The sequence below is a fragment of the Paroedura picta genome, chromosome 9, assembly GCF_049243985.1.
Source record: "Paroedura picta isolate Pp20150507F chromosome 9, Ppicta_v3.0, whole genome shotgun sequence".
Lineage (NCBI taxonomy): Eukaryota > Metazoa > Chordata > Lepidosauria > Squamata > Gekkonidae > Paroedura > Paroedura picta.
The window spans coordinates 79,661,335-79,687,553 of NC_135377.1; the positions used below are offsets into that span (position 1 = coordinate 79,661,335).

The following is a 26,219-nucleotide window of genomic DNA, read 5'->3' on the forward strand; positions in this document are numbered from 1 at the left end:
AAAAGCAGTACAGGCAAGCTGTGCTGCAAGCAGACTACATGCCCACACATCAGCAGATGGAGAGAGCCAAGAGCCTAATGGATTCTGTTCCTTGCTTCAGAACATTATGATCTTCTTTTCCCTGAAAAAGCAGGAAATGAGCAGGAGCCCACCTTAAAGAAGTCTCTCAGACAATGTGCTGGTTTTTTTCCACTGCTCATGGCTGCATTTCCAGCAGTGGCCACCCGGCACCACTAGTGAGCACACTGGTACAGCTCAGCTGCTTAAACAGCTTAACAACAGCCCTTCAAGGCTGACTTCACCAAATTACTTGCTGATTGCATTTCCAACACAGAATCCTCAGGTAACATCAGGATCACATCCGCAGAAGAACCAATGTGCAAAAGTCAGTGCCAGGTGTAAAGAAACAGCAATGCCTAGAAAACCAGAGCTCCAGCAATATTTCAGAAGTAAATGGACCATGTTCTTTGATGTCTCCTTCTAGGTCACCAAGGAGGAAAGATTCAAAAGAACCAGAACTTTCCAGACCTGGGGAAAATGAGGCAGAAGAAGAACCCCATTATCCCAGATGTGCAAGAAAACCTCCAGAATACTGAAAGACTATATTCGAGTGATTAGTTAAACAAACAACAACAAAAAACATAAAGGGGGAGGGTTGTAGTAAAATGGATAGCAAAGAGTTCATTGGGAGCTGATTAGGAATGGAGGGAAACTCCCTTCTCAGAATTTGTTCTTTTTCCTAAGCTTTCAGTTCGTAGGTTAGTTGGAGTTGGGTTGCCATAAAGAAGTTGTGTTCTACAGATCTTGTGAACACCTATATCAGTGGTTCTCATCCTGGGAGTCAGAACCCCTTTGGGGGTTGAATAACTCTTTCACTGGGGTCGCAGCAGGGCGAGCAGCTTGGCGGGGGGTGGGGTGCCACTGTTGCCGCTCCTCCTGAAGGCGCCCGCCAATTTATACACAATTTATAACCAATCATGAACAATGGGGACCATTCCACACAGCGCTAATGTTGCTGAAGTCTAACTGTTGTGTAACGCTATTTTTTAACATTATGCACGACGTTGTACGCAATCTGCAACACTCCTGTAACTCTCCCGCAAAAAAGCGCTTTGATGTAGCATTTTTCAGGGAATCGTCAAAAGTGGATTCCCCCTTAAAAAAACGCTTTACTCCTGAGAACAACTTGCAACACATCCAAAAAAGACATGTGCGTTCTCAATATAGCAGTGGAAAGAATGTCTCTCCCTACCTCTTGCCCCTGAGCTTCCAGAGACGTGATCGCCATTTCCCCTCCCTTAAACCACTGAAAGCAATGAATAAGTGAGGGTTTTCCAGCTGAAGTCCCTCCACAAGCAATTCTGAAGTGCTTAACAGTAAGACAAAGCTACCTTCTGCAATTGTCGTTAAAGTTCCCGAGCACAATACAGCCCCCTGTTCAATGATGTCCGTAATTTTGGCCAGAAATTGCACCCATTAGGGGGGGGGGGATTTTTTTTTACTTGAAGAGCACGTAAACGATTAAGCGGCAGCTCCTATGCCAGTGAAAAAGGTCTTTCTGAGACATTGAATGAACAAATATTTGTTGCAATATTTGTTGTTTTCGGGTTTAAAAAAAAACAGTTTTTAAAGGGAAAGAGGCTTTTCAGGAGCACAAACAAATTTCATTGGCGGTTCTGTTGGATTGACGGCCAGGGGTAGGAAGAAGCACAGAAAAATATTGCCTCATTTGTTGCAATTCCAGAGAGTTCGGAAACTTGTGGGTAACGAAAGAGCGCTAGTGGGAAGAGCGCTAGTAGGAACAGCTGAATGTGTTATGAAGACCTGCCACTATTAATTGTATTGCTTTACAATAGCCCTTACATTTGGCTACATAGGCGGTTGTGTGGAATGGCCCTGGATCTTCACGCCATTGGTCAGTTTTGGATTAATTTCTGTGCAAGAATACTTGCATAATTTTATGGTTGGGGGTCACCATAACATGAGGAACTGTGTTAAAGGGTCGTGTGGCATTAGGAAGGTTGAGAACGATTGATCTAGATTAACCTATCCAGCTCAAGATTACAAGTCTGAGTTCCCTCCTGTGACCCAACTGCAGCCCAAATAATCAGAACAAAGCATATCACTTGGCTGGCTGTTACCACACCTATAACAATAAAAAGGGTCCACGTCTCCCTGCCTGTCCATTTGTGTCAGGCATAACCCATGAAATAGAACTCAGAACCTTGAAATTGGCCCACAGCCTCAGGACACTTGTGGCAGTTCCAAGGCCAGGCAGGAAAGGCATCAGACCCTTCTGGCCCAGGCTTCTCCCTCTCCTTGGGCTATCTGCCAGGGAAGCTGAGGCTGTGTGCTGGATCAGGTGTGCTGGATTCATCCACACACTTCTTCCTACTTGATTTGGTCGAGTTTCCTCCCCCCAAAAAACTGTAGGAGGGAATTTGTCCTCCAGACACGGTAATAGCATCAGCTGCATGAGCAGCGAGGCTATCTGTTCTCTGCACAGCACGGTGTTCTGTCTTTCTGGATTATGCTCCGCGATTTTTGTTGGTTCAGGACTAAAAGCCTGTGAACAGAGATCCCCCCCCCCCCCCCCGAGCGCTACATGCAATTGCTACGGCCGAGCCTCTGTCGAAACCTGCCTGGTTTGCTTTCAGGCATGAGGAGATGTAGAGTGGAAATCACAAGGGAAAGAGGATGACTCTGAAGTCACTGAACCAAAGATGGAGGGAGCAAGGTGGCTAATTGGAGTTACAGTGTCTTTAACATCTCTCTTAGGACTAGGGCATTCAAGCTTCCATAGACTACTCCCTGCCAGCTTCTTCTCTAACATTCAGATGGAATGCTCTTCCCAGTTGCAATGTATGGCTGTGAAAGTTGGACCACAAGGAAGGCCGAGCGTCAAAGAATTGAGGCTTTTGAACTCTGGTGCTGGAGAAGACTCTTGCGAGTCCCTTGGACTGCAAGGTGAACAAACCGGTCAGTCCTAGAGGAGATCAGCCCAGACTGCTCCTTAGAAGGCCAGATCCTGAAGATGAAACTCAAATACTTTGGCCACCTCATGAGAAGGAAGGACTCCCTGGAGAAGAGTCTAATGCTGGGAGCGATCGAGGGCAAAAGAAGAAGGGGACGACAGAGAATGAGGTGGCTGGATGGAGTCACTGAAGCAGTCGGTGCAAACTTAAATGGACTCCGGGGAATGGTAGAGGACAGGAAGGCCTGGAGGATCATTGTCCATGGCAGTGGTCCCCAACCTTTTTATCACTGGGGACCAGTCAACACTTGACAGTTTTACTGAGGCCCGAGGGGGGTAGTCTTTTGCCAAGGGACGTTACCGCCGCCAGAGTCCCTGCTCTACTTGCTTTCCCACCACCCGCTGGGGGCGCTGCCAGCAGCAGCTGTGCAGTGCCACACTGAGAGGGAGCCCCAGCCATGGTGGCCACTGGAGAGAACCAAAGGTGAGCCGGTGGCAGAGTGGCAGGGCAGCTCCAAAGGCAGCAGCCGGGGAGGAGGACAAGGAGGAGCCGCGGCCCGGTACCAACTAATCCAAGGACCAGGACTGGTCCTCGGACCAGGGGTTGGGGACCACTGGTCCATGGGGTTGCGATGGGTCGGACATGACTTCACACCTAACAACAACAACTGTGCATTTCCCAAAGTGGAGGATAAAGGACCTGTAGCTGAAGAGGGATTAGACAGACAACAGATTGGCCATAAAGGATGTAAGAAGGGAAAGAGTGGCCTGCACTTACCCACGGTCGCCATTGACGCAGCGAGGGAGAGGGTGAAAAAGGCATGTGGAGAAGCGGCCAGGGTGCAGGCACGAAGCGTGGCATGGGCCTGCCACAATGGACGGGGGGGGGGGGAGCAGGTGGCATCCTTAAAAGAGAGCTGCGTGCTCAGCTTGGCCTCTTCTGATGGGCGACGCCCCTGGAACCGCCCACCCTCCCACCCTAGAAAGGGTGGGCAGTTTGAAAGCCACATGGGGTTATTGCTGAATTGGTTTGCTAGATTTGTCATAGCTTATGGGTTGGCGGGTTGGCAGGGGATAGAGCTGGTTTGGAGGGGAGTCCGTCTTGCCCGGCCAACTCCCCAGCAGGGGCCTCCGTAAAGAGGTAGTGGCCTGCGAGATGGTGCCTATCTGAACAGGGGGCTCTGGAATGGGCCCAGAGGGGGCGTGCACCCCCTCTGGCATTCCCAGGGTCACTTCCCTGGATAAGAGCTACAGCGGCATAAGTGGAACCCCGTTCCTGCTGCAAACCAGGGCGAGATCTGGGGAAGCCGCTGTAATGGGGTTTAATAGTAGCCGGGTGGCTACTTAGGGGCTCCCTATCCCTGCCATGGCAACACTTTTCATGGTTTGTTATATTTAATGAAAGCTGTGGCCTGTTTATATGGCATCAAGCTGGTTGTGTGCGCGTCTTCTTTAGCTAAAACTGCCCCTCATGCAAGTCAATGACCAACCCTGTCCCTATTTCAGTCAGGACAGCAGGGCTATTCCAGGATCCTTCAAAGAACTCCTTTCCCTAAGCCGGAGTGCAAAACAAGAACCCATCAAGGACTTCACAATGACATGCTGATTCCACCTGACATTGGGAATAAATGTTGGCAGCCTTTAAGGGGTCCTTAAAGACCCCTTTAATTTCTATTCTAACTACTGGGAGCAAGAAATGCAATCCGGACTCCGTAGAAGATCACGAGGCACCAGGAAACAAACAGCACGCACCATCCCAGAAAGCTCCCTAGGCCTGAAGTGCATTTTTCCTTTTCACAGTATCTGAGATCAGTGACTTTCTCCTTTACTTGCTCATTAATCAAGCTGCTAATGATTGCTTTTGTTATCGCTCCGTGTCTTCCCAGGGTTTGCTATCTGCTTTGCCGGGGATATTTCTGTCATTAGAATTGAAGTCGTTAATCATGTTTGGTTTACTGATTCCCATTTGCTTAGGATCTGTAAGAACGACTTGCTTCCTTCTTCTGCTCCTTCGACCGCCCATGGTCCCTGGACTCACTCTCAAAATCCGTGTCTGGCTGATCTCTGGAATGGGCTTCCCTGCTGCACAAGACACCTCATGCAGAAAGGGGAGGGGGCGGACAGACACGAGGCTTCCAGAGAAAGCAGCCGGGGTGCATGCCTGATATCCATCGTGCTCCCTTCAGATCTCCGTGGGTTCTCGTCCCTCACTCTGCATTTGGGGGAGTTCGATGACTCGGACAATATTGCTCAACACAAGGACAATGCCCTTTTGCTTACTTCCTGGTTGGAGAAATATAAATAGATCTGACCCTAACCGAAGAAAGAGCGAGCTCAGTAGCTGGAAAGATTTTTTAAAAAACTGATGTGCATAGCCACTCAACTACGGAGGAAACAAACACAGTATCTGCTAAATATTCATGTTTGCCAGCCTTTGGATGGCTCAGCAAAGCAATCCATTTAAAAATCACACTTGGGGTTGAGATCCACTCAGCAGCCTGGAGAGTCATTCGCTTTGCCACGGAAACATCCGTTCAGTTGAATTCAGTGAGCTTCAAGGGGTCTTTAATGGGTTTCTGGACCAGATCCTTGCAATCCAATCCTAAACATGTTTACTCCGAAATTAAACCGGTTAACTCAGGGACTTAAATATCTTTAGAGTAAATATCTTTAGAGTCGCAGCATTAGCATCCTATCGGTAAGCAAAACATTCTGCTATTTAAAAAAACAGCCAATAAGCCCGTTGTAGGGAAAATGCAACAGGCTCAGCCCCCCCCCCCCCAGCATTGGCAGCAGCTCACTGGAAGCCACTGTCGGACAGCTAGCATGCCTGGCGACATCCCCAGGGCCCGTCGTGGAGCACGCAGCATCAGGGAGCCAGAAGAGGGGAGCGCAGGGAGCCGAGTGCTGCTGCTGCCCTGGGCGGCGAAGGCTCATCACGAGGGGCAGGTCGCTGGTATGCTTAGCAGGCCCCTGGGCAGGGTGTTTTGTGCAGGAAGAAGCAACCAGTCAACGTGCAGCCGCAGACAATGCCACAACCGTCCTGCAGCTGGGTGCTTGCGACGACCGCCCACCTCTTAGAGTGGCAAAGACCCTCACCAGACACCCGCCAAGCAAGCGCCCGCCGAGCACAGAGTCAGCATCAGTGATGCGCCCCTGGTGCTGAGGCCGCAGCAACCAGGGCAGCAATGGTGCTCAGCTCGCTGGGCAGCACTCCGCAGAGTCGTCCCCGTCACCTGCAGAGGCTCACTGACGTCACGGGCCTCGCAACGGGCCTGGGGCCGCTGCCATAGATCGGCAGCGTGCTCCCTGTAAGGTGGTGCGGCTGCGGGGGGGGGGGGGGCACAGGAGCTTACCTGTTGCATCTTGGCCACAGGGGCCTGTCGGATGGACCTGCCAGCACCGGCGGGAGCTTAGGGGCCATGGGCAGAGCGCTTGGCACGGCCCTCGCTCTGCCTCTCATGACATCTGTGGCGGGCTTGGCTCAGTGTTCGTTGCCATCGCCGGGGCATCGTCAGTGGAGCCAGGGTCTTCTGTGGGGTGGGCAGAGCGGCGGACAGCGGGAGATTTGCACGGTCGGGCAGGCAGGCATGCATGTGAGGTGAGGGGAGAGCAGGCAGCTGTCATGAATCCAGATCCCTGACCCCCATTTCACCCTCGTTTCCCCAGGAGTCTCCCAGACTGTGGTCATAAAGCCATAAACCCTTCCTGGTTCTTTCCCTCCCTTTGCATACCAAAGAGTCTGGATGAGTTTGTTATCTTTTCTTGTTCTCATCCTGCCTCGAATGGACTTGTAGCATCTGCAATGTATCAACACTTCTACCCTCTCTTCTTCAAAGCGGAGTCCTACTGAGAACCAACGGCCCTTCCTGCATTCGCTGGCAGGGGCTCCTGGGAATTGTAGTCCATGGACATCTGGAGGGCCGCAGTTTGACTACCCCTGCTCTATCTGGTCCAGTGTATGAAGAGCCTTGGGGATTTATTGTTCTTTGTCCTTTCCAAGATGTTTGCTTCAATGAACTTTGCCTGTAGTGCCTTTGTGGAATATTCTTAAATAAAGCTCCCTTCAGGTTTCACCAATTGGTGGTTTACATTGACAAGTGTCTGCAGAGGTGTCTTCTGCCTGGTTCCTAACAGCAGCAATGGAGGGTGGGAGCCGTAGGGGCGGGCCAATCAGGCTTCACTGGCTGCGCCCTGATTGGCCCTATTCCAACTCGGACACCCCGGACTCGCTCCACCCCAGGGCCTATTTCACAAATATTAAGGGGAACCATGGATAAGGATGTGTACTCCTGATCATCAATAGCTAATAATGCAATGGTAATACAGTGTACACAGGGTTAGTTATGCATACACAAATCTGGGCACACACTGACAGACACTCACGTACACAATGCTCAGGTTTCTGTTACATCCAGACATTAAAACCCAAGAAACACAGAGTTGGATCCAGGACAAAGTTTCCATTCATGCTGGAGCTCTTGAACAAGTGAAAAGGCAAGGAGAAGACCCGGGGAGCCACTTGAGCTAAGCCAGACTTATTTGGTCTGCCCTGAAGTTTCCACTTGTGCAACTGTTTGTCAACTAATCTGTGGTCACTCTAGTGTACAGAGCAGAAAGCGAGAGGTGGTGCACAAAGAGAACAAGCAGAACTGTACGAAATCCTTTTCTCTTTCCACTTGCCTCTTAGTGGCCTGCTAAAGGTTCTCTTTACATAGGCCAGACCTCCCCGCCCCTCCTGTGTCAGGTGTGTCTGGAAGCCCTGTCTCAGAGGCTGCTGCCTCCCAGGCTGCTGCCTTTCCCAGGTGGAGCCTGATGACACAAGAGGCTCCATCTGCATGCCACACTCTGCTACTGGGTCTGCAGACTCCCCTGGCCTGTTTGGGGTGCCTGCATGCTGGGGGCTGGCTTTGTCTTAGCCCAGGTGAGTTGTCCCTGCAAGCCCAGGCCTGGGTAAGAAGCAGCATATGGAAATGCAAAAAACCAGCAAATCAGTGATATCGATTAAAAACAACACATGTAAAAAATGACTCCATTCCACAACGTTTAATGTAAACTGCCCAGAGCCGTAGGGAAGGGCAGTATAGAAACCTAAATAAATAAATAAATAGTGAAATAGATAGATAGATAGATAGATAGATAGATAGATAGATAGATAGATAGATAGATAGATAGATAGATAGATAGATAGATAGATAGATAGATAGATAGATAGATAGATAGATAGATAGATAGATGTTGATGTCTAAGTCTGGTAACATTTAGAAGTGTTGGAATTACAATCAGCAAGTAATTTGGTGACGTCAGCTGTGAAGGGCTGTTGTTGAGTCGTACCTGTGTGCTCACTAGTGCATCTAGTGGTCATAGGTGAGGTTGCAATGGAGAAATCTGGAGCACATGTCCTAGGGATTCCTTTGTTTAAGGTGGGCTCCCAGTCACTTCCTCTTTCTCCAGGAAGAGAAGATCAGTGTATGTCTGTCCTTTACTGAAGTAATGAGCAGCAGCCATTAAGGCTCTTAGCTCTCCATCTGCCGATGTGTGGCATGTAGTCTGCTTGAGCCAGCCATAGGGGACTGCAATGTCTTTTCTTTGTAACTCTTTTAAGCATTAGTACTTTGATCAGTAGGTAGACTGAAGCAGATAAATATGATATATTCCTGTAAATAATATTTCCAGTAAAGACTATTATCTCTTTTAAACGTCAAAGCGCTGTGAATCTGGATCTATGCCTAATCCACAAAGGAAACTAATAATTGCATACTTTTAAAACGTTCTGCTCTCTGCAGCTCTAATTTTCTGGAGGGACTCAGGACAGAGTCTAGTCCAAAAGTCCCAGCAACAAGAACAGTAGCTTTGTTATTCTAGGCCATTTGGAATGTCATGCTTGGAAAGATCATACAAGGAACTTCAAGAAGAAAAGGAAGTTTTCATAGGACTTTGTCATCCTTGACTTTATTCTTAATTATGTGTGTGTGGGGGAACTACATAAATAATGTTTGGGCTCTTGTGCATTCTCATTTTTATCGGTTGTGTTGTGCATCCCCAGTGCTTTGTTGTTTTCCTTTTCCATGCATGTTTTCCTCCCCCTGGTGGTCAAGTTAATATTACATCACTATATATCTGGCAACCACCTGAAAAACTTCCATTCTGTGGGAGATCTTCTGATCTTCTGTAGCTTTATTCAGACACCTTAGTGCAGGACTACCACTTCTCGAAAGAGGGGGAAAGTACTTCATGCTTGTACTGCTTTTCTACTGCGTTTTCTTTAGGAAATTCCATATTATTCAGCTGAAGTATAATGTCTTTCTTTGTAATCGCTCCACCGTATGCTCCTCAATTAATAAACACTTTCTTTTACTGCAGATAACACAAACCAAGCTGCCAGCTAACATCTAAGTCAGGCTGGAAGAATCACACGGCAGCAACATCTTCAACTTTAGAGGATCAGATGGGGGGAGGGAGAGAATTTATAGGGACCAAACAGCCTGCAAGGTGCATTAACCAGATGCTATGCAGATCATGTCGCCTTGAAAAAGCCTCTCCAGCCCTGACACAACAAACTGTCAATGCATTTCTTTTTGGTTTATGGCGAATATGGTCTGATGCATGCAACCTGTTCTCCATCTTCCCCACAACATAAACATATGCTCTGATTTACACACAGAGGTCAGACTTGTAAGACTAAGTGGGGAAGACTGGCACTCGCCCAAGAAAAACTATTTCTGTGAAGATTACGGAGAGGGCACGGGCGGAAAACAGTCAAGGAAACCAAGTTTGTGAATAAATAAATAAATAAAAACAACTATAGAACATCGGGAAATAACATGGCACAATGCTTTTAAAACTGCAAACAAAGGACTGGGTATGGACAGCCAAATGTTATAGTGGGAGCGAATCAGTAGGGGTGCCAGCCTCTAGGTGGGGCCTGGGGATCCCCTGTAACTACTGCTCTTCTCCAGACTTCGAAGGTCAGTTCCCGAGGTGAAAATCAATGTTTGTGAGGGTCGTCTGTATGACATTGTACTCCACTGATGTCCCCGTCCTTTCCAGACTCATCCTCAGATCTCCTTCAGCTTTCCAGTCAGGATTTGGCAACCCAGCCATACCCATCTCTCCCTGCAGGACATGTTCTCTTGTCCTGCTCATCAAGGAAAGTCAGCCAGGGGGAAGGGGACTGGTTAGCCTACCCGGCCCTCCCCTCGTTTCCTGCTCCAATATATGCTGCTTTCAGACCTCAGGGCCTCCTACTCTGCAGGTGGAGGAACTGGATCATTGTGAGTCATTGTGCGTACCCTCCGCTTGCCAACCTCCAGGTGGCACCTGGAGGTTTCCCACTAGAATTAGACTCGTTCCCCAGGAGAAAATGGCAGCTTTGGAGGCTGGACTCTACGTCAGTATATGCTGTTGAGGTCTCTCCCTGCCCCCAAGCCCAACCTCCCCAAGCATCTGAGACAAAATAATACCAGTACTTCCCAACCCAACGCTGACAACCGCAGGGTAAGCCCACTGTGAGCAGCTCCACTTTGGAAAGTGAAAAAGTGGCTCCTGTCCCATGTGCAGCACTGGGCCTAATTGCTGCGGTTGGCTTCACCGTGGGATTTCCTGGCTCCTCAGAGGCTCCTGTTGGCCTTTCAACTGGCAAAGGGTGGCCTGTTGGGTCAAACCCCCCCCCTTATGGGGTAAAATGGCCTTATGGCTAAATGGATGCCTTCCCTTCAGAATCCATGGCCTCTTTGTTGCAGACTGTGCTTACAAGAAGGGGGCCGATCCCAGGGGTGCTGAGATCCTGTCATGGCTGAGCAAGAGAGAGAACAGGGCTCTCTGTGGCATCCACACTGACAGAATTGTGTGGTGTAGCCACGAGGAACGTGCCTTGTTCATGGGACAGTCACTCCCAGGCAGCTGCCTGGGCAACACAGGGGCCTGCTCCCTGGGATCCATGTGGGTTGTTTATGGTCAGCTCCACATATGAAAAATAGTGTCTCTATGTAGGGGGTATGTTACCACTAGCATTCCCACGGCTCTGTAACTTGAAAAACGGGATGTGTATCATTGCAGAAGTGCCATCATTAGGAGCATTTCAGGACCCCTTTGTGTGGAGGGGGCAGCTCATATGAATGGACTCCCCCTGGCTCTCCCAAGGCACTCTCGTGGGGGACAACATCCCATCTGAACGGGTACTGTCTTTGTCCTCTACAGCAGGAGTAGTCAACCTGTGGTCCTCCAGATGTTCATGGACTACAATTCCCACGAGCCCCTGCCAGCATTTGCTGGCAGGGGCTCATGGGAATTGTAGTCCATGAACATCTGGAGGACCACAGGTTGACTACCCCTGCTCTACAGTCACATGCAAACATCTCATTTCCACCAGAACCGAAAAAGGATGTAACAAGGTAAAGCAAACCTTACTTACCTACTGGAGACATTTCAGGGACACTGGCAACATAAGGCCCATCAAGGAATTTTGGCTCGTTATCATTAATGTCCTGCACTTTGATGATGAACTCGGATTCGGGTTCCAGGGGCTTCCTCGTCTCTATGTCCACTGCTTGAGCACGGAGGGTGTAGAAAGGCTTCTCTTCGCGGTCAAGGCTCCTGATGGCATGAATGTCCCCTGTCGTCTCGTCAATGGTGAACACGGTGCCAGCTCCGTCTCCCAGTAACGTATACTTGACACTTCCCACTCCCTTGTCCAAATCAGAATGAAGCTTGACAGCAAAAAACAAAAAACGTTAGAGTGTTAGTGGGACCATTCCTGGATGGGAGAACTTGTTCATTTCTAACACTGAACTTTAGGAACGGGCAATGACCTGGGAATGCTTCCCCAAGTCAAAACACGTAGCGTTAATCGTCTGAGAAAGATATAGCGATTGATACTCGCTTGCTCCTACATCTACATGCAACCAGCGAAGAGATCGTTCGGGAGTCTGGAGTGAGGGGCCAACAAGCTGCATCTCCCCCTCCTCAATCCTCTGCCAGCTTAGAGATCAGAGAAGGCAGCCGGGCAGATGAAGGTCAGCAATTTGAACCTTAATCCAGACAAGCCTCAGGCCCTGCCTGATCCTGACCATCCTGGCCAAGGACTGAGGAGTTAGCCTGTCCTGGAGGTGTTTTGCTCCCCCAAAGGACTAAATTCACAGCTTGGGACTAGGGTTGTGCACTTTGGCAAGGTTTGGGTGAGACCTGGGGCTAGTCACGGTTCTCTGAGGGCTCTTCTCCCTGAGCCATTCTCCCAAAGCTCAGCCCAACCTGCCTCACAGGGTGTCTCTTGTGGGCAGAGGAAGGAGCTGTAGAAGCTTTGCTGGCTGCCCATCAGTTCCTACATGCCGTTTCAGAGGTGGGCCATCACGTGCAACATTCTTTGTGGCCTTCAGCCCTTAAGGCCTGTGAGACCCCCTCTCCCCCCATGTCCTGCCATGACCGCTCCACTCATCTCAACAACGCCTTCTGCAGGCAGCCAAGATGCCTCCTGCTCTCCTGCCCTCCCATGAACTCTGCAAAACTGAATTCTCCAAGGTGCTTCTGCACAGGCAATAGGGTTGCCCTGTAAAAAGGCATCACCAAGTTCCTTGGATCAGTTCCTGGGGACTGTGGCCTATACAGCTGTGTACAGATGCTGCAGGATGGAGCCTATAGGGGAATTTAGAATCATTCCATGTGGCGTGTTAGCGCATTTGCCTTGCTTCCATTCTGTCTTTGGCCTGCTGGTTGGTTTTACAGCCCAAATCCTATGCCATGTTTACAGAATGCCCCATCCTATTGATTGTATCAGCTCTGTGTGATCTCCGCTGAGTCCCAAGTGAGAAAGGCAGCCTATCAAAAGCGTGCCTAAGTGGGTGGCAAGGAAGGCCACCCGGCTGCCAGAATACCCCCTGCAGCACCAACCCCTGCTTCACACGCCAGGCCCAAAGGAGGATCAATTGTTTCACATTTCACATTAACTCTTACGTTCTGCTTCTAACCTGAGGACTCCTTTGCAAAGATCATTTCAGCTTTCTGAATGTTCCTTTGCGCTGTTTGGGTTTGGAATGGTTTTGTTAATTTGAATCACTTTATAGTTATTCTTCTTATGTCATCATGTTTCTTACTCTGTGAGCTGCCTGAAGCAAGTCTCTGGAGAGGCAGCTTCTACATTTTTGAAACAGATAATAAACAAAAGAAGCAGGCTAGAGAAAAAAAAAGAAACATCTGCCATACGGTATTATAGAATCATAGAGTTCTCAGTTTTGTGACCCAGATGTAGAACTCTGCACCGCTCCTTGTCAAATTTTATCTTGTTCTCATTTGCCCCCTTTTCCAGCGTGCTCAGATCTCCTAGAACTCCATCTCTCTCCTCTGGGATGTTTGCTACTCCTCCCAATTTGGCATTGCCTGAAAATCTAATGAGGAGTCCCTTCACCCTCTCATCTAGTCTAGTCTAGATCAGGGGTAGTCAAACTGCAGCCCTCCAGATGTTCATGGACTACAATTCCCAGGAGCCCCCTGCCAGCATTCGCTGGCAGGGGCTCCTGGGAACTGTAGTCCATGGACATCTGGAGGGCTGCAGTTTGACTACCCCTGGTCTAGATCATTAACAAAAATGTTGAAAAGCACCAGACCCAGTACCGAGCCCTGTGGCATCGCACTGCCTCCCTCCAGTCTGATGAAACGCCACTGACAAATACTCTTTGGGTGTGGTTTTCTAGCCAGCTCCCTAGCCACCTGACCGCCCGAAAATCCAGACTGCAATTCTCCAGTTTACTGAGTTGGAAACTGGGAAGGGAGTTGCACAGAATACTTGTAAACAATGTCAAGGTGCTGAGCATGCTGTCCTCAGGCTGATTAGAGCAGAGGGGAACTGCTTGGGGGCAGAATATCAAGGGGGAAGAAGAATCACAGAAGTGGCAAACAATAAAGATGTGGCTAAGACTCACTGCGGCCGCTTTTGATGCTGCGGAGGGCTAGCTGGAGGGGGATGCGCCTGTCCCAGCAGCCCCTTTGCATGCACAAGGCAGCATAAGGGGCAGGCAAGACCCACAGGGCCTATAAAGGTGCCAAGTGCGGGGTCCCGTAACTCTTTGCCCCGGATGCCGCGGAGCAGAATCACTCCCATCCACCCAATGTTTATGTGGGAAGAGCCTTGTGGCAGGATTTGAGGTAGGTGTTTCACAGTTCATATTTCATCACAGCTGTGGGTTTGCATGGGATGGAGCCTGTTGGCAGGGAGTCCAGTGTGCGATCAGAATCCCTGGGGTTCAGGCCCTCCATAAGAGGTAGCATGTAAACGAGCACGGCTGACCCGGTTGGGAGGCCAGGGGCTTGTTTGTCAGGGGGGCCAAGGAGCATGTAGGTCACTTTGCTTAGTGGCAGAATCCAATAGGCAAGAGCAGGGGTAGTCAAACTGCGGCCCTCCAGATGTCCATGGACTACAATTCCCAGAAGCCCCTGCCAGCAAATGCTGGCAGGGGCATCTGGGAATTGTAGTCCATGGACATCTGGAGGGCCGCAGTTTGACTACCCCTGGCCAAGAGGATCCCTGTTTGGTATATTGCAGGGCGCCTCTGGACTCCAGGGGTTTTCATGCAGTCTTCTGACTGCTAAATCAGGCTCCCTCTGCCATGCTGTGTCAACACTCCTGTGGGGAGGTAATAAAGCTTTGGCCTAGTTTATACCCAATGTTGGTGTGTCGCAGCTTATTCCAGCCCAAAATGCCCTTCTGCACGTCAATCAAAAAGTTGTGTGATGTTATTGTCTATTTTTATTTTCCAAAAGTGAAGCAAGGCAGTGGCCAAAACGGGACCCTGATATTCACTCACCTGCTTTCAAGCACAAAAGGCCTTTCATGAGTGGCTCAACCTGTCAGACGCACAGGAAACTCACAACAAAACTTATTCAAAAGAAAATAGTTTTATTGATTAGCACTATACGCATTGGACTGAAAGTCAAATCTGACTCGAAGCCAGATTTGCCTCAGCTTATCAATACATTTCTCCCGCCCAAAACTTGACAGTTCCCAAGGAGGGGGGTTAGTGAGAAAAGACATATGTGAAACAACAACAGGATTCCAAACTCCCATCCTTGAGAGAATTGACAACAACCCTGTGTGCCCATAACAAGATAAGGTTAGAATAACATCACGATTCTATTTTATTGCTACAAACTACAAGGCCGGGGCTAGCAGGCGCCAGGTTCAATTAAGCAGTATAACTGACATGGAGGAACTCAGGCTAATTTATGACAGAGATTCTACAATCCTGACATCCCTCCGCATTAAAACTAACTTCACTCCTCCATCTAGCCGGCATCTACCGGGCGAGGACAATCCGGGAATGCTCGATGGAAAGCCCGGAGGAGGCGGGGTGCCTTCACATTCCTTGCCTCCACCCACTCTTTGTCCCCCGAGGGGAAATCTTTCCAATCGACCAGATATTGAAGGCGACCCTTGTGCAAACGAGAGTCTAAAATTTGGTTGACTTCATAGTGGGTGTCTTTATCGATGAAAATTGGCACAGGCTGGTCTGGAGGAGGGTGCCACTCGTCAGGGACCGGAGCTCTCCGCAGCAGGCTGGAATGAAAAACCGGATGCACATTCCTATAAGTCTTTGGTAAAGCTAGCTCAACAGTCACAGTATTAATCAGTTTTATCACTTTAAATGGCCCCACGTATTTAGGGCCAAGTTTCTTTGACTTCTGTTGGCACCTCAGGTTCTTAGTAGACAAATAGGCCAGGTCTCCCACTTTCCAGTCAGGTGCAGGTACTCTTTTCTTATCCGCTTGAGCTTTATAGGCTTGTTTTGCCTCCTTGAGGCTAGCTACAATTTCTGGCCAACCTGTACTGATGGTGGCTGCCCACTTATTTATGTCAGGAGCCTCAGTGGAGTGGAGCTCCCAGGTGGGGGCTGTTGCTAAATCAGTCCCATACACTACTTTGAAAGGTGATACCCCAGTTGAGGCGTGAACCCCATTGTTGTAGGCAAATTCAGCCATCGGTAATAAAGAGACCCAATTGTCCTGCTGGTGATTGATGAAACAACGTAAGTACTGTTCCAGGATTTGGTTTACCCTTTCGGTCTGGCCATTTGATTCAGGGTGATAGCCTGAAGTGAGGGCTTGCTCCACCCCCAAAAGTCTCAGGAGTTCCCTCCAAAACTTAGAAACGAACTGGGGGCCCCGATCCGTCAGGACACGTGTCGGGATCCCGTGCAGACGTACCACGTGTTCAATGAAAAGAGAAGCCAATTTTGGTGCTGAAGGCACCCCCGTGCAGGGAATGAAGTGAGCCTGTTTGGAAAAAGCATCCACTACCACCCATATAACGGTGTTCCCATGGCTGGGAGGGAGGTCCGTAATAAAGTCCATAGTGACATCTGTCCATGGACGAGAGGGGGTGGGCTGTGGTTGCAATAGCCCCTTTTTCTTGCCTCCAACCGGTTTTGAGGCAATACAAATAGGGCATCCCTGCACATATTTCTCCACATCTTTGCGCAGGGACGGCCACCAATATTGTCTCCTGACTAGGTGCAGAGTTTTTACAAAACCAAAGTGTCCAGCAGTTTTTGCGTCGTGGCAAAGTTTCAAAACTTTTCCCCTGGCCGCAACAGGAACAAAGAGTCTCTCGCCCTTAAAAAAGAGCCCCCCCTTCTCAGTCAGATCAGGGCGGAGGGAGCAAAACTCCGGATCTTGTGACATCTCCTTCTGGACCCAGCCCCCTGGGATGGGCGTATCAGTCTTTACGTGGCTGCGCGTCACGGCGGCCATCCCTAGTTGGGCGGGGGTAAAAACGGTGTCCACCAATGGGTCTCGTTTGCTGTTGTACTGGGGCAGGCGTGATAATGCATCTGCCAAAAAGTTCATTTTACCCGGCAGATGCTTTAGGGAGAAGTTGAAACGGGCGAAAAACTCTGCCCATCTCATTTGCTTGGCGGAAAGCGATCGGGGCTGCTTAAGTGCCTGAAGGTTTTTATGATCCGTCCAGACTACAAATGGGATCGCGGATCCTTCTAGCCAATGCCTCCAGGTGGAAAGGGCCAATTTTACTGCAGCCGCCTCTTTTTCCCAAATTGCCCAATTTCGCTCTGCCCCCGAGAATTTCTTTGACAGATAGGCCAGCGGGTGCAACTTTCCGTCCTCCCCCTCTTGGAGGATCACGGCCCCCATTGCTACGTCCGAGGAGTCTACTTGTACAGTAAATTGCTTAGAAGGGTCAGCATGGGCCAGTACGGGTTCGGACGTAAACAACAACTTTAGTTTGTCGAATGCGTTTTGACAGGGGGGAGTCCACAGAAGGGGCGTCCCCGGGCGGCTCGCCGTTTTTCCCCCTTGTTTGGTTTTCAACAAGTCAGTGAGGGGCAGCGCCACTTTGGCAAAATTGGGGATGAAAGTCCTGTAAAAATTAGCGAACCCTAGGAAGCTTTGCAGTTGCCTCCTGGTGCGGGGAGGTTCCCAAGCCAGCAAGTCACGCACCTTGCCAGGGTCCATCTCAATCCCCGCTTGGGAGACACGGAACCCCAGAAACTCCACCGCATCGCGGTGGAACTCACATTTAGACAGTTTAGCAAACAATTGGTGCTTTCGCAAGCGGTTGAGCACTTCGCGTACCAGATCAGCATGACTCTCAACATTCTCAGAATACACAAGAATATCATCAATGTAAACCAACACCCCTTGGTACAATAAATCATGCATAATTTCATTAATCATATTCATGAACACGCCCGGAGCGCCGGCGAGGCCGAACGGCATTACGGTGTACTCAAATTGCCCCAGGGGGGTGTTAAAAGCCGTTAGATATTCGTGCCCCTTCTTGATCCGAACTCGGTAATAGGCTTCCCTCAAATCCAATTTCGTAAAAATTCGTGCCTTCCCCAAGTGGCCCAACAAGTCTTTTATCAGGGGGAGCGGGTAGGCATTGCAGGTGGAGACCGCATTCAACCCACGGTAGTCAGTACACAAACGTAGCGAACCGTCCTTCTTTTTTACAAAAAGGACCGGGGCCGCCAATGAAGATGTGGCCGGTCTAATAAAACCCCTCGCCAAGTTCTTATCCAAAAATTCCCTAAGCTCCGCCATTTCCCGGGGGCTCATGGAATAAAGTTTGGCTTTGGGGAGTGGTTCCCCTTTCTTTAATTCAATGGCACAGTCAGTTTTACGGTGGGGGGGCAGTTGGTTGCACTCTACCTCCGCGAACACATCAGCAAAGTCTCGATACTCAGGAGGGAGCGCTGTCCCCCCCGATCCCAAAGCGGCCACAACCCCCGTCAGTGGGGAATCCCGCGGTCGAGCGTGCTGCTCGCAGGCGGGAGAGGTAAAGTCCACGGTCCCTTCTCTCCACTTCACTAGGGGGTCATGTTCCTTCAGCCAATCCAACCCTAACACACAAGGGAAGGCAGAATGAGGGGCTACCAAAGGCTGGATTTGCTCCCAATGTTTTTTTATGTCCAAGTCCATTGGGCGCGTTTTCGCCGTGGCCTCCCCTCCGGGAGCACATTTCCCATCCAATTGGGTGATGGGCAAGGGTTCCCTCAGCGGCACCTTTCCCACCCCCAAAGTCTCGGCCAGTGCCGGGCTCACTAGGGATTGGGTGCACCCTGAGTCCACGATACACCGGACTCCCACTGTTTTCCCCGACTTGGGGTTGGAGAGCTTGGCAGGTAGGAGTAGTAAGGGGGAATCACTCACCACGCGTTTGCCCCTGTTGGCGGCCTGCTGGCGGGGCGCCTTTACAGCAGACCGTCCTCGTTTCCCGACTGCTCCTCGGCTTGATCCTCGTCCTCCAGCCCGCTTCCCTCCTCCGAGTCGTCCACTGCTGGCACGGCAGCCACTGGCACCAGGAGAGACTTGGCACTTTTCTTGGGAGTGGTTTTCTTGCCAGGCTGGGCTTTCGGTGGGGCGCTGCTCCCGGCCCTCGGGGTCGCTGTTGCTTTTGAGGGGCAGTTTGCGAGAAAGTGCCCCGCTTGGCCACAACCCAAGCACAGCCCTTTTTCCATGCGCCGGGTGCGCTCAGACGGCTCCAACTTGGCTCGGGGCTTGGTTTTCGCCGGGGTGGAAGTTTTCGCCACGGTTTTGCCTGCCAGGACTTGCACCATCGAAGCTCGCTCCAATCGATTTTCCATCTCCCCAGCCAATTGGACCCAACCTTCGACTGTAAGCGGGTCTTCCAGGAGGAGGCATTTGTCTGCCAGAGTAGGATTGAGGCCCCCCACAAACGACAGCACACGTTGGGGCTCCGTCCAGTCCGGCACCGAGGAAGCCAGCTCTTTAAACTCCCTGGCGTACTCGACCACTGACAACTTCCCTTGTCGGTGAGCCCTGAGTTTCTTCTCCGCGGTCTCTCGCTCGAACGGTTCCACGTACATCTGGCGCAGGGCTCTCATGAAATGGTTGTAGTCACGAATGGCTTGGGGGTGATAGCGGTACAAGTCCACAAACCACTTGGCTGCTTTGCCTTCTAGGGCTTGGCCCACGAAACGCACTTTCTCAGCATCATCCTGGAAAGTGAACCCCATTTCCATCATGTAGGCCTGGAGGTGCACCAGAAACGTAGGAAAATCGGAGGGGTCTCCGGAAAACTTAGCCTTGAATTTATAGGTGCTCCGCATCTCCACACCCCGGAGGTGGGCTGGTAGGCGCCCCGGGCCCCAATCCGCCGGTGCCGGGGCCGGTGCTGGGGGTCTTGCACCGCGGCCGATGCCTCGTCCTCTCCCCGCCGCCACTCTTGCTCGTTCCGCCACCCGGGCTGCCTCCGCTGCTCGCGCTGCCGCTCGCGCCGCTTCGCGCGCCGCTGCTGCCGCCGCCGCCTCGGCTCCCGCAACGTCCGCCGCCGCCGCCGCTGCTGCCGCCGCCGCTGCGTCCTCGCCTCCGTCCGCGACGTCTCCTCCGGCTCCATCGCCGCCCGCGCCGCCTTCGTCCTCTCGCTCCTCGCCCTCGCCTTCTTGTTCGCGTTGCTCTCTCGCTCGAGCCTCTGCCTCCGCCTCGATTTCCAGCTGCGCCCTGGCCCTGGCCAACGCCTCAGCATCCGCTGCCGCTTGCGTGTCCGCCATGCCGTGCTCCCGCAGTGCAAGCCCACCACTCACTCGTCGCAGGCTGGTATCGTGCGCACCACCACCACGCACTTCCTTCAGCAGGCGTTGCGTTCGGCGCTTCTCCTCCGGATCCAACCGACCCGAAAGATCCTGCAGCCAGTTAGTCACCCTGTCCAGCTTGTACTGCAAGTCCTGTGTCTCACCCACAGGCTCCAGCGCGTAGCTAGGCAGTCCCAGGTGCTCCGGCCACCTCTCATCCCCAGTAGGGCGGTCGTATTTTGACAATCGCCTGCGCTGGGTGACGTGTCGTTCCAAAAATTCCTCGGGCCCCGGGGTTGTCCCCGAGATTGCCCGCATCATGCCCGAGCTGTGCGGGCCGGCACTCGCGCCGTCGCCCTGGGAGAGGTCCCAATCCAGGCCCTCTCCCTGCTCAGAAAAAGTATGTCCCTCGCCCTGCATTTTGCAGGTGAAAGGAGTTGTGAGATTTGACTTGATGTCAGACGCACAGGAAACTCACAACAAAACTTATTCAAAAGAAAATAGTTTTATTGATTAGCACTATACGCATTGGACTGAAAGTCAAATCTGACTCGAAGCCAGATTTGCCTCAGCTTATCAATACATTTCTCCCGCCCAAAACTTGACAGTTCCCAAGGAGGGGGGTTAGTGAGAAAAGACATATGTGAAACAACAACAGGATTCCAAACTCCCATCCTTGAGAGAATTGACAACAACCCTGTGTGCCCATAACAAGATAAGGTTAGAATAACATCACTATTCTATTTTATTGCTACAAACTACAAGGCCGGGGCTAGCAGGCGCCAGGTTCAATTAAGCAGTATAACTGACATGGAGGAACTCAGGCTAATTTATGACAGAGATTCTACAATCCTGACACAACCCTACGATTAACCATAAACAGAACTTCCTTAATTGTGAAAATTATATGTACAAAATATCATCTATGCCAGTGGTCCCCAACCTTTCTGAGGCTGGGGACCGGCAGGGCATCGGTCCGCGCCCGCGCGGACCACACCTGCGCATCGGGCCACGCCCACGGGCTGCGCCCACGCACCGGGCCCCGCCCCGCGTCGGGCTGCACCCGCACGGGCCGTGAATGCGGCCTGGGAAGTTTTTTACTGCGGGGGGGGGCGGGGAGAGGGAGCCGCGGCCCGGCGCCATGGCCTTCACGGCCCGGCACCGGGCCACGGCCCGCAGGTTGGGGACCACTGATCTATGCAATTCAATGTCCATGTCAATATTTGTACGTTGGAATATCATCCAGACATCTCAATATGAGAATCCTTGAGCACCTATGCCACCTCAGAAAAGGGGTGAGAGAGGCCACCCTTACTGAACATTTTGAGGCAAAAGGACATCAACCAGATGAATTGTGTTTCTTTGGCATTGAACAGATCCAAGTTCGACCTCACCAACATTTGATCATCAACAAAACACTACTGCAGAGACAGAGAGCATCTACCTCTTTGCATTGGGAACTTTGGGTTTGAAAGATCTGGATCCATCTTAGGATTTATTGTGTTTCTTATGAACTGTGCCTTGAATGGTGGTGTGAGGCCCACCGGTCACTTAGCGACAAGACTAAAGAATGCTGACTCAGGATCTCATGATCAGGCTAATCCGCTGCTGGATTCCACGATCTCTTTGAGCCTTTTGGCCACTGGGTATTTTGGAGATATATAGATGAATAATATTGACGATTCAGCTGTTGATTGTAGTGTGTCATGGCATTTTAATTTGATACATATAAAGATTGTAATGATTCTTTGTGCAAATGAATATAACTGAGGGGCTTTCCGCACTCCTTCAAAATTGCACAATGGTTGCCAATTGAAAACGCTACAGTTTTGCCATTATGCACAACGTCGTAGACAATCTGCCACACACCTGAAACCGATCCGCAAAAAGCGCTTCCTTGTAGCGCTTTCAGGGAAATCCCCAAAGTTGATTCACCTTCCGGAAAGCGCTACACTCCTGCAACCAATCTGCAACACTAGCGGGAAAGTTCTGTGCGTTACCATTGTTGTGGTTTCTACAAAGTCCCTCCCCCTGGCTCTCTCCTCTGATCTTACGGCGAAGCGATCGCCATTTTTTTTTCTCCGAGCGAGCGAAGTTCAACCCACCAGCAAGCCTGTTTAGAGGCTTCCCCGGCTTCAGTCCCTCCCCAGAGCTGTTTAGTCACTAAGCACAAACAACAGAGAAGCCCGTTTGCTGATGTATTTTCCCTTTATTTTTTACACTGATTTCGGCCGAAAATCGGGCCCGTGAGGGGGGGGGATTTTTTTTTTCACTCGGGGGGAGCGTGGCAACGATGAAACGACAGCTCAAACACACCTGCCAGCTGGATGGGTCTCTCCGTTGCAACGAATCAACACATATTTGTTGCAACGGGTGTGTTTAAAAAAAAAAAACCTTTCTTAAAGGGAAAGGGGCTGTTTGGGAGCATGCTAACGGCTGCCCATTGGCTGCTTAACGGCCGGGGGCGGGACGAGCTCGGCAATAGCGCTTCCTTCCTAGCGATTTTTGCTGAGACCGGAAGCTTGTGGGAAACGATAGAAACGCAACTGGATTCCACTACAAAGTCAGGTATGCATAACGACGAATTCCACTATTTAAAATGGCGATTTTTCGTTCAGCAAACAATTTGCTACAAGGATCCCAGTGCGGAAAGCCCCTGACTATTATGAAGTCTGATTGAATCTATAGTGAAAAAATGACATTTGCCAAGAGGTGGGTGTGTAGCATTCTGTGAAAAAAATTGTATATATAATTTTCACAATTAAGGAAGTTCTGTTGATGATTGATCATAGGGTTGAGCCACTCACGAAAGGCCTTTGTGCTTGAAAACGACTGACTGAATATCCAGACCCCGTTTTGGCCACAGCCTTACTTCCCTTTTGGAAAATAAAAATAGATTATAACATTAGACAACTTTTTGCTTAACATCTTTATTTTTTGCCGCTTCCACGATTCTTCTCGCTTGGGCTTCTTGCTGAATCGATGGGCCGTTCCTTTTCACACGGGGGCAGAAAACCAGCATCTCTCAGTGACATAATTCACAAGTTTAGAACAATGGACCTCTTTGGGGGGGGGGGGTGAAGAGGTAGATAGGATTCTTATCCCAGGACAGATGCTAATTTTCTGCCCCAAGCATTCCCCCCTCTGCTGCGAACAAGGTGACTACAACATGCTCCTTCTGACTCACATAAAAAAGGCTAATTCCGACTCATGTCTGACAAAGGAGCCTTCAAGAGCTTAAACTGCTGAATGTCTTGTTGGTCTCTATGGTGCTCCTGGGCTCAGACTGAACGTTCCTGTTGCAGAGGACCACGGCCACACTCTGAAACTATCGTTGTTCTAGAAACCCCTTCCTCACCACAGTCAGGCCCTGGGCTGCTGTTGTCTTTCCACTGACCTGCCTTTACAAGGAAATAATCTCACCAGATTGACTGATGGGCCACATTTATTACAATTAAAAGGAAAGGTACCTTTGCCTCACCCCTGCTTCTTATCAGCAATTTTCAATATTTGTGGCATGAGAAGAGAATAGTTCTAGCACAGGGATTGCCAGACAGTGGCCTGGGGAAGCAGTGAGGGAGATGTGAGGAAGACAGGCTGCCTCGCTAGTACCCCCTACGTGCCCCAGAAAGATGCATGACTTAGAACAATGGGTCAGTTAGACCATTTATGCACTGTGAACTTCACTGCCCCAACTCCCGTGCAGAAGCACAAATCGGGGGCAGATGAGGCACACCGGGCCAAATGCTCCCCCACGTCGGTGCAGGAAGAGGTGGGGCGACCTGCCACGACTAAAACTCCAGCCTGCAGCCCGGCATGAAACCTCCAGTGCATAAATGGTCTTACTGATTCACTCAGAATAATTCCTTCAGGACCCAAACTTAACTTTCCCTTCACCCATTACCCTGTATTAAGTGTTGATTAATCTATTCACCTTCCCTATCACCCTTCCTGTCCGGAGCTTGTAGGTGCATCAAATCTCTCCTACCTCTTTGACTATTTCTGGAAGAACAATCAACTCATTATCTTCTGGCAAACAACCTCAGGCTATGTTTTATTCTATAAATATGTCACCTGCTGCCACAACAGGAGGTGTGTGTGTGTGTGTGTGTTCTTGGATCCCCCTCATTTGGGTGTCTTCTTCTCTTTTGCTTCCCTGAACACTGGCCTTGTTGCTCACACAGACTTCTTCAAGTCCAGTAATTATCACCCAGCCCTAGAGCATTTATCCCTTTTCTTCATGATTTCCCTGGTTAATTTTTATATGTGTTTGCTGTCTGCACTCTTGTTTGAGCTTGTTTCCTTTTTATTCCAATAAAAATATTTCCTGTAAATAACTGCCTGGTTATTTTTGAGAGTTATCATAGAGACAATCCCTATATACCTGCCTCTTGATCCTTTCCCAAGCTAATTCTCTGAAACTAAATGGAGGCTGTCCACTTTGGGTAACAGAAAGGCTTCTAACAAAAGGCTCTTTCACACACGTACTTAAGCAATCATTTGCAAGTCGATTTTTCATTTTTTCACAATAAAATCCAGTTCGAAATAGATTGAAAGGACTTTTGGACTTGGCTTGGTCCTGAGTCCCTCCAGAAAAATAGAGCTACAGAGTAACAGAGCATTTTGGAAGTATGCTATTATTAGTTCCTTTTGTGGATGAGCAACAGATCCAGACTTGAGGTTTAAAAAAGAGTAATCTTTACTGGAAAGTTTATTCACAAATAGATATACATCTACTTCAGTCTCCTTATTGAAGCAAAATACAAAATCTTAAAAGATAATTACAAAGAAAACACATTGCAAGCCCCAGTGGCAGGCTCAAGAAGACTACATGCCTATATACCAGCAGATGGAGAGAGCCAAATGGAATCTGCTCCTCGCTTTGGAGCACACACTGAACTGCTTTTTCCCTAACTGAAGAAACAGAAAGTGGGTGGGAACCCAGCTTAAACAAAGAGATCTCCCAGGGTTTCCTTCTAGGTTAAATGACAGAGTTCCTACATAGACCTAAGTCCACTGGCATACCTTAAACACACACACACACACACCACAAAATCTACTTTGATAATACTCTAGTCCTGTTCTCTAGTCTCTACTTTAGTCCTTATGTCATTGTGCTAGTACTAGAACATCACTAGCCATCCTTTGTTCTTGGCTAGCCCCACTTATCTTTCCCACCTTGAGATGCACATGTGGACTCTCCCCTCCCCTCCCCCCTCACGTGTCTCCATTTGGAGCTCTATTACAGCGAAGACTCATTTCAAGGGAATTGAATTCCACAGCAGTAAAAGACAAAAGGCTGCCAGCCAGCTGCACCTCTCTGATTCTAATCTTGCTCTCTGATGGAGCTCCAGATTCATTTCAGCTGGGGAGGGGGGGGAGGCAGGACACACGGAGAAGCAGTTGTTCAGAGGGTAGAACTGTACATTCCCATCCTCCAAGACATCTGCTTGGTGGCAAGGTTATTGTTGACAGCCCCTGAACTAGCTCAGATGGCAGGCGGGGGGCTGGGGGGGGCGGGGGGGAGGAAATCCAGTGCCAGAAAAAGCTAAGCGTTTGCTGGGCTCTCAGAAGGGTTTATTCTTGACTTACTTTTTCCATTTTGATACTTCGAACCTTAGAGGGAGCCTAAAGCATTTGCACAAATCAAGCAGTTGTTTCGTTTCTAATTGGCATGGCACAACCCCACAAATCCTTCTGGAGAACAGACTTTTATCTTGGTTTCTTCTGGGCTGGAAAGTCCATCTGAGTTATATATACGGTAACCATCGCACTTAAATATTGGCTGAACAGCCCCCCCCCCCCTCTGGACCTCTTAGGAAGTATCATTCTGGAACAAAAAAAAAAGGAAGCTTTTAACTGAATTCTCAGCACAGGAACCAAACTAAACTTTCAGAGAGTCTTTTCAGAAAGCTGGAATAGACAAACCCTCACAAAAACTAAACACGGTTTCATAGCAGCGATGCACCTTTTCATTTCCATGACAGCACAGCAATTAAATTGTTCTCTCAACTCTTCCCTTTCTATTTATTTATTTATTTATTCATTGGGCTTTACAAGACCTTGCTCCATTCTACCCCCAAAAGGTTAGGAACCAACAGGAAAACAGAACCCTAAAAGAAAGAGGGGGTGGTGGTGAGAAAACAGCATGTCCAACGCTTTAAATTTTTCAAACAACAGCAAAATGAGAATTCTGAGCAAGAAAC

The 26,219-nt window shown here is 49.9% G+C and overlaps 1 protein-coding gene across 8 annotated transcripts in view; it reads right to left on the bottom strand.

Annotated features, from left to right (window-relative positions):
* The window catches only part of CDH12 (cadherin 12), an 873,293-nt gene that overhangs the window by 114,384 nt on the left and 732,690 nt on the right, over nt 1–26,219 (bottom strand). For all 8 annotated transcript variants that reach the window (XM_077353396.1, XM_077353395.1, XM_077353393.1 and 5 more), the window contains one exon: nt 11,388–11,682. In XM_077353396.1, the coding sequence (XP_077209511.1) occupies nt 11,388–11,682 (295 nt within the window). The remainder of the gene's footprint in view (nt 1–11,387; nt 11,683–26,219) is intronic.